This window comes from Pygoscelis adeliae, unplaced genomic scaffold, assembly GCF_000699105.1.
Source record: "Pygoscelis adeliae isolate BGI_AS28 unplaced genomic scaffold, ASM69910v1 Scaffold27, whole genome shotgun sequence".
Classification (NCBI taxonomy): domain Eukaryota; kingdom Metazoa; phylum Chordata; class Aves; order Sphenisciformes; family Spheniscidae; genus Pygoscelis; species Pygoscelis adeliae.
This window is the reverse complement of record NW_008825410.1, coordinates 10,055,362-10,062,858: the sequence shown is the minus strand read 5'-3', so window position 1 is coordinate 10,062,858 and position 7,497 is coordinate 10,055,362. Positions and strand designations below refer to the sequence as shown.

The following is a 7,497-nucleotide window of genomic DNA, read 5'->3' as shown; positions in this document are numbered from 1 at the left end:
TACCACTATCACTTCTTTCAGTCGGTAGCATCCAATTCTTGCAGGAACCTGACTAGTTACTTTTTAGCATACTTGCTTAAACTAAACATTAGCTGACAATGCCAATGTAAGAAAATGCCAGACATTAATTTCACCTAACTTTAGCTTTTTGAAAACTGGGATCCTAATCTGCATCTTGAGTTACAGGAGAAAGGGGAGGCACTTCTAAAGATTGTTTCATCCCACGTGTGAATCATGATGCCCCTCTTTTTGCATTGGCTCTATAGGGTACCCCAAAGATTAAGGTCCCTATTTTTTGACCAGCTAAAGTTATGAGAGGTGAATCTTTCTCTGAATGCTAGCCATTCTGAAACAGTGAAAGTATCAAAATTGTCCCAACTGGTCTACTTTTTAGCTACTTTTACCTTGCCTTTTCAGTGACTCCCATTTGTTGATGAACATCAATAAATTCCATGAGTTGCCTTTGTAGCACGTTTTCTTTTCCTTCAATTTGCTTAATAAAATCATGCTGCAAAAGACTAGACACTGTTGGACGCTTCTCATAATCTTTAGTCAAGCACCTGTGCTGGCAGAAAAAGCATATGATTGTTGAGGGATTGCTGTTAAATTTTGAAATGCTTGTCTGTAGTTCATTCATACCTCCATAATAAATACACCCATCTTAATCACAACAGCTCTGTACTGAAAACTGCAAGATTTCGCAGAATGGATGAGGCCAAGAAGTTAAATTACTGCATTTAAAACCTAAATATTCTCTAAATTAAGAAAAACAGAAATATCAAAGGTGTTAAAATGTTGTTATTTCATGTTTTAAATCTGGAGCCTCACTTTGAAGTCAAACTGGATTTACAAACTAGGTTTTAAGGAAAAATATTAGTAGCAACAGATTTCCACAGAGAATACAAAGATATTTCACACATGACATTTACACATGTTCCATGCTCAGCTACAGTGGTCTCAGTTGTTACTCACTTCTTAATGAAGTCATTGAATTCAGGTGACCACAGTTCAGGCTGCTGTAGTGTTGGAGGAGGATTCCTGCAAAGGTCAGTGTGATGATAAGTTAATAAGCTTGACAAAAACAATGTGTGAAGGCAGGCTGAGTAATGAGTTTTAGAAGGCCACTGAAAGAAGATATTGATTTCCACTGGTAAAAGGAGCATGGGTAGATGATACAATGCCTCACTGGTTCTCCTACTTTACATAACTAACAAGGAGAAATAGCATGGAGATGATCTACCAAGCGTAGCTAAGAATCACTGTAATTTTTTCAATCAAATCAATAAACGGAAATGAAACTAACAACCCATTAATCACTATTCCCTTGTAATGGCAAGTTTCTCGTTTCAAGCCTGAAACAATGTACTTTCTTAAGAGTATTTTTTAAAAGAAATCCTATTTTAAGTTTTCCCAGAAGGACTGAATTAATCAACTTGCTGAGCAAAGTGTCAGAAGGAACTAGCTCTTTATTAACTACTTCTCATTCATCAGAAGATAATCAGAAGTCAAGTGAAGGACTAAATACAGACCTAGTGTAAATTCTTTTTTTCTTTCTTTTCTGTTGAGTTAGATCTGTTTATTCTAGGTGTTAATTTGGTTCAAATTGTTTTAACAGTCGTCTTCTGTTCAAACAGAGGTGCCGTTTTCACTGAATGTAGTCACGAAGACAAAAGGAGTCACCTATAGATGAGGTGCCTCTTTGTCTATTTTTGATTAATCATCATAACTGCTTTTGTTTAAGTGCTGCTTAATGTTTACCACTTTCAGGTTTCACTTAGTGAAATGAAAGGATATCGATCTTATATTTGCCCCAGGGCAGAAAGGGTAGGTGCCCAATATTTGTAAGGCTATAAGCCAGATTTTTTTTTGAAGGCCTAGCTGAAATTACTGACTACAGCAGTTTGCAACTGCTTTCCCCATACCAAGTAAAGGTGAGAAGAGCATTCATGCTTTCCTTCAGTGCCAAGTCAGCCAAAATTTCTTAAACCTGAAGGTAATTTAATCTAATTTGGGTGACTTGGCTGAAAAGGACTTGAAGCACTCAGGTATACTATATGGTCTCAACTGTTGTGGTACTACTTCATCTGTTAGAGTGAAATCCACAAACTGCTGTATGATCATCCCCTACAGACTTTGAGATTGATGTTCTTTGAAACGCTGTAAGTGGCACTTTGGGTACTTTTATCTCCAGCTTCAAAGAAAACGTGAAAGAAGTTGCTATTTGCACTGCCTGAGGACAGCAGCACTGGAACTGCCAGGACCAGCACAAGCTAATGAAAGGTGGCAGCCTAAATGTATGTGAGTGGTGGACCAACACTTTGCTTCAAAGGACATGGGATAACTCTTGAGGACAGGTGTGGGGCCTGTTCACCACAGTGGCATACTCAGACTCTGTATTTCTATCATAAGTCATTCTCTGTAACAGAATATACGGGACTCAGCTGAGTCCTGCGCTCATGTATATTGGGCAGCAGTCCACTCAGGAGAAGGCCTTACGGCTTTTTCTCAAATGTAGCCATGATCAGCTCTGAACTTCTCAATGTGCGCACATGGCTGAAGCAGAGCAGGCAGAAAATACAGCTGGACAATTTCTAACCTCCTCTTAGTACAAATAATATGAAGAAACTGCACATACTTAAACAGTCTAAGTTTGAAGAGAGTAACAGTTAAGGAAAAAGTTGTCTAACCTGGCAAGAAATAAACACATCAAGATATTACCTTGGTATTTTGAAGAGTGCCCTCATAGGGTGCAAATCAGCAAGGGGTGGATCTCCATCTCCCAACTCTATTGCAGTAATACCCAGTGACCATGCATCACATCTGGCATCATAGGAGCTATCTAGCTGCTGCTCACAGGCAATCACCTGTTGGAGTAAAAGACTGGGATGGTCACTGGATGGTCAAACGTCCGAATTTAAGAGTACATCCACAGCTGGGGCAATCTCTTACAGGATGGGGATACTGGGTGAAATAAACAGACTTGCACACATTCAGCAAGCTAAAGCATCCTGTTGCTGAAAATAGGCAATGCTTAAACTAGAGAAAGCAGGTCTCTGTGAACACCAGGTTCTTTCACCAGATGTTCCCTGGTCTGACAAAAGAGTGCAAATCCTTTGCTTTTTCAGCTGAAGGTGGTAAACTGCATCCCATGGCTGAGGGAAGTAGAAGGAAACTCAACAACCCTAAATCTCTTTTCTATGGATTATTCCTGCAAAATAACTAATGGAGCTATACTGCTCTCTCTATGAAGTGAAACAAGCCGGAAAGCAGAAGTTGAATTCACTGTCTCCTACTGGGTCCTCATTCAGCCAAATCAGCCAATTTCAAGATCAAGATAATTTCTCGACAATGTGTTTGCCACTGGTTTACAGCAAGTGTATTTAATTTCATATGCATTTCAGCTCATCCACAATGCCGGATGAATCTAGAATTTTTCATCCCATTAGCTACAGGTCTAAACCAATGTGTATCCCGTTAGCTACATGGCTAGACCAATGTGTATAAACAGAGTATGTTTATAAAAATATGTGTGTATAAACAGAGTAGTTTCATGTACTATAAATAGATGTATATGCATGTGTTTCTGTGCATACAAATAGTGTAAGTACATAGGCTTATTTATAACAAAATATTTTTCCTGCCTCAGCTTAAAATGTATCTTTATATGCTTCAATTTCAGGCTGGAAAAATCTCCAAAGATACATAGTACATCTTATTTATTCATAATAACCTCTTCCATTTCTTGCTGTCAGCTATTGATATATAGTATTAAAAACTTTCCAGGTGTAGAAATCAAAAAATAAAAGCTATAATGTATCACAGTACCACCCTGGGCTCCTTCCATCCATGGGGAGATGAGACAGCTATAGTTTCAGAGCTTGGAAGGCTGGAAAGGATCAATGGTAGTACTCTCTCCTCTTTAACATTTTAGTAAGCAATTCAACATCTTGATCTCTGGCTCTAACCTTGTCGTTTCAAAAATAAACCCCATTGTAACTTAATCCTTGCAAACATGTAAGAAAAAAGGTCTAAAACACTTTTTTGAAGGACATTGCTATTTCATGTGGTGAAAGGTCCAGTGGTCAGGAAGAAAGTCAAAGAAAGAACAGAAATGCAGAATGTGGCAGCTCAAATACCAGTGACAAAACGTTTTGAAACATGAATCTAACCTCTGGAGCCATCCAGAACGGGGTGCCCACGGAGGTGTTCCGACGGAGACGAGTGCTGGTCAGCTGAGCAGACACCCCTGGAAGAACGAAGGGAAGCTATAATCAGAGCAACTGCTATTTCCATCCAAGACAGCTCTTCTGAATGGTGCCATCCTTGTCTTGTCATGCTATGACTTCCTCTGCAGGCGAATCTTAAATATATCTTTCCAGCTCTCTGGAAGGAGAGGCCCAGTCCTCAAAGGTACTCAGCATTTCAGCTGAGGTTCTCCGCATCCTTTGTTTCGAGTGACTTCAGTAGGATCGGGATTTAGTCCCAAATGAGCATTTCATTAGTAATCTGACTCTATATATTTTGACTGGCTAATTACAGTTTTTCTATATCCTATTTTAGGAGAGCAGTAAAGCACCTTAGGTAGGGAGGAAAAAAAAAAAGTACTATACTTTCCACAGATTCTTTTTTTCTTTTAATGCTCAGTACTGACACTAGACCTCTGTTTCATTATTTATATATTTTAGGTTGAACACTAGAAAAGATACTTATCCTCATCTCTTAGCTGCTCTGCCATAAAAAAGAAACAACGAAACAGTGAAACCTCAAAAATTCTTACAAAACCAGAAGTGTCTCCATGCTCAAAGCACATTCTCAAAGCAACATCAAATGCCTGCAAATCAGCTTTGTAACACGAGCTGTAGTTTAAGGAATTAACTATTTCAGGCCAAGAGCTGGAAAGTGAACTCTGAATTCTAAAGATTCCTTACGTTTTTAAATTAAAGGACACTGAAATATTAGGAATTCAAGTGGGCTGCAGCACAATTCTGACCAGCCTGCCACCTATTTCCTTCCTTACAAAACAAGGGTGTATTGGTTGGAAATATCTCTAGTGTGTGCAAAGGGGAGAGTACAACACATGGAGAAAAACAGCCCCTCAGCTAGCATGTCCTGAACTATTATGGATTTACGAGTCACAATCAACTGTGAGGGCCACTCGTGGAGAAAAACAGCCCCTCTGCTAGCAAGTCCCGAACTACTATGGATTTATGAGTCATAGCCACTGTGAGGTTCACCGGAGGCATATTCTGAAGTGCTGATATCATGGATGGCAAGAAAGCTGCTGTGTTCTACTCTTGTAGACCTTATCTTTGTGAAAACCCTGCAGATGGTTCGTAACAGGAGCAATTCACGTTAACTGCCCAGTGGAAATACTAACTAAACCTCTATCTAGATAGAATTTGATTGTTTTGGGTTTTTTCACTGGTGGTCAAGAAACCATAGAGGGCTTGATCTGTTTTTTCACTCTAAAGCTATGTGTTCAGCTCTGATTCACAAAATATCTGCATTTGTCCATCACGGAAATGTATATAACTGCTGAAAATAAGGCAGCAAGAAAGATCCCGCCTGTTCCTTTGAGACAAACACAACCATTGCTTTTGTGGCTGTCTCCCTCTAGCCTACTCCAGGATTGAGAAAGTTGCATCTCTCTCTCTCTCTCCGTGCCTGCAGAAAGTCTAATACACAGTGTTTGCACCACGGAATGCAGGACAATGTGAGTCTTAGCACAAAGTCCACCAAGCCTGCTTTGGCTCAGCTAAGCAGGGGCTTTGTTTCTGCTACCTCAAGGAGCTGGCTGAGGTCCAGCTTCCGGCTCACGGCGCCTGTGGCTGTTCCGAGCCCTCAGCAAAACACGTCATTCAGAAAGCAAGGAATAAGCACACATCACCACGGGCCTGTCACTGTTGTAGTGATGCAAATGGACATCATTACGTGATCCTCGGTTTTGGAGGGAGAGGAGGCTACTCTCGCCTCTCCCTTTCTACGTGTTGTGGGAGTCCCCTTTGCTAAGCTCTTTTTTGTAGTCTTGGAAGAGGAACCAGGATTCAGATCTGCAGGCAAAGGAAGGCACTAACTGAATTTTTATTAATCCAGTGTCAGATTTTGTAAATAATCGTAACTTTCTGTGGAGATTATAAAGGAACATTAATGTGCACAGTCTTCTGTGTCTATGCACTGGTTTTTGCTTCTCTTTGAACTGTAATTATTAAATAAACTGAGGGATTTTTTCCTCCTCCCCCTTTTTTTACTTGAGTAAAAAGCTGATTTAATTTGAATTGTTCACCACTACTTTCTTTAGGCTCTCGGTTTTTTTGTGTGCTTTTTGTTTGTTTCTTTTTTATCCTTTTGCTCTTAGCAGTAAAGTGGCATTTCAGATTATGGAGCGTAGGTCTTATAACAAATGGTATTTCCTTGGGCTTTTTCTGTGTATAGAGGAAAGATGATGTAATTCCACACTTAGTAACATTTCTTCCAGCATTTCAGTAACCAGTCAAGCATATAGCTGACCAGCTTTTTTTAACTTGTATATTTTCTAACAAAAACATCTTGCTCCTCCCCCTTCCCCTTTACTACTGCTTGCTGCAACGAGTCAAATATTCTCCTAAAAAAACCTAAAAATATGTCATAAAATGGTGTTTTACTACATACAAATTGTAAGTATTATGAAAGTGAAGAGCTTAATGCATAAGTGCATTAGTAGTACCAGTGCACACCATACCCAAAAGAAAATATTGTGCATATAGTTGGAAAAATGCTTTTTTTTCTTCCCCTTATTTCAGGCATTAGTTTACTAATAAAAAATGGAAATTGGCAGACTTACACCATGAGTATTATTCAAGCTTTTCATTGCAAAAACTGGCATATTGGAATAACATCAAAAGTAAAGCCACCTACTTATGACCTTAGCACTCAATAAAAGAAAAACAGTGCAGAAATGAGCTCCCTATTATTAGGAAAGACTTGTCTCATAGTAGCACCCAATCTGAGCAGACACTGTTCTGATCTAAATCGGGAGGCTGTACAACATCGTTTTATGATTATGTCCTGTGACAGAAGTATGCACATTTTACTGGTTGATGCTAATGGGGGAATGGTGAGCCCTAGCAAATTCTACTAAAATCACATTTGGCACACAGCAGGGAGACTACATTCCCAACATGCTAGCCACTGTATTCATACATAAAAACACAGACCCGACCCCAAAGGGCTTACACTCTAGCTGTCACACTGCCTCTGGCTACCTCTTCCATAACCCTTCTTCATTTGTGCCTTCAGTGTCCACTTCCCTACCAAAGCATCCTCTTTGTGACCTTCTTTTGATTAAGAACCTGCAACTCGATCATTCCTCAAGCTAGTCTCTGGGCCAAAAACTGCTCACGCTGTTAACCTTGCAGATCTAAACAGGCTGCAACACTTTGAATTATTTCCTAACATTGTTTTAATCTCCTAGAGAAACAGATGTAAAACAGCAGCAGCATCTTACACTACATTCCCCTT

At 39.6% G+C, this 7,497-nt stretch overlaps 1 protein-coding gene across 1 annotated transcript in view; it reads right to left on the bottom strand.

Moving 5' to 3' along the window:
• Positions 1 to 404: 404 nt before the first annotated feature.
• The window catches only part of LOC103922478 (myosin-IIIa-like), a gene marked incomplete at its 3' end in the record, with an annotated part of 59,229 nt that continues 52,136 nt past the window's right edge, over positions 405 to 7,497 (bottom strand). Inside the window, exons 6-9 of the mRNA XM_009330619.1 lie at positions 4,170 to 4,246; positions 2,719 to 2,864; positions 973 to 1,038; positions 405 to 560 (exon numbers count right to left, since the gene is read on the bottom strand). Of these exons, the coding sequence (XP_009328894.1) occupies positions 405 to 560; positions 973 to 1,038; positions 2,719 to 2,864; positions 4,170 to 4,246 (445 nt within the window). The remainder of the gene's footprint in view (positions 561 to 972; positions 1,039 to 2,718; positions 2,865 to 4,169; positions 4,247 to 7,497) is intronic.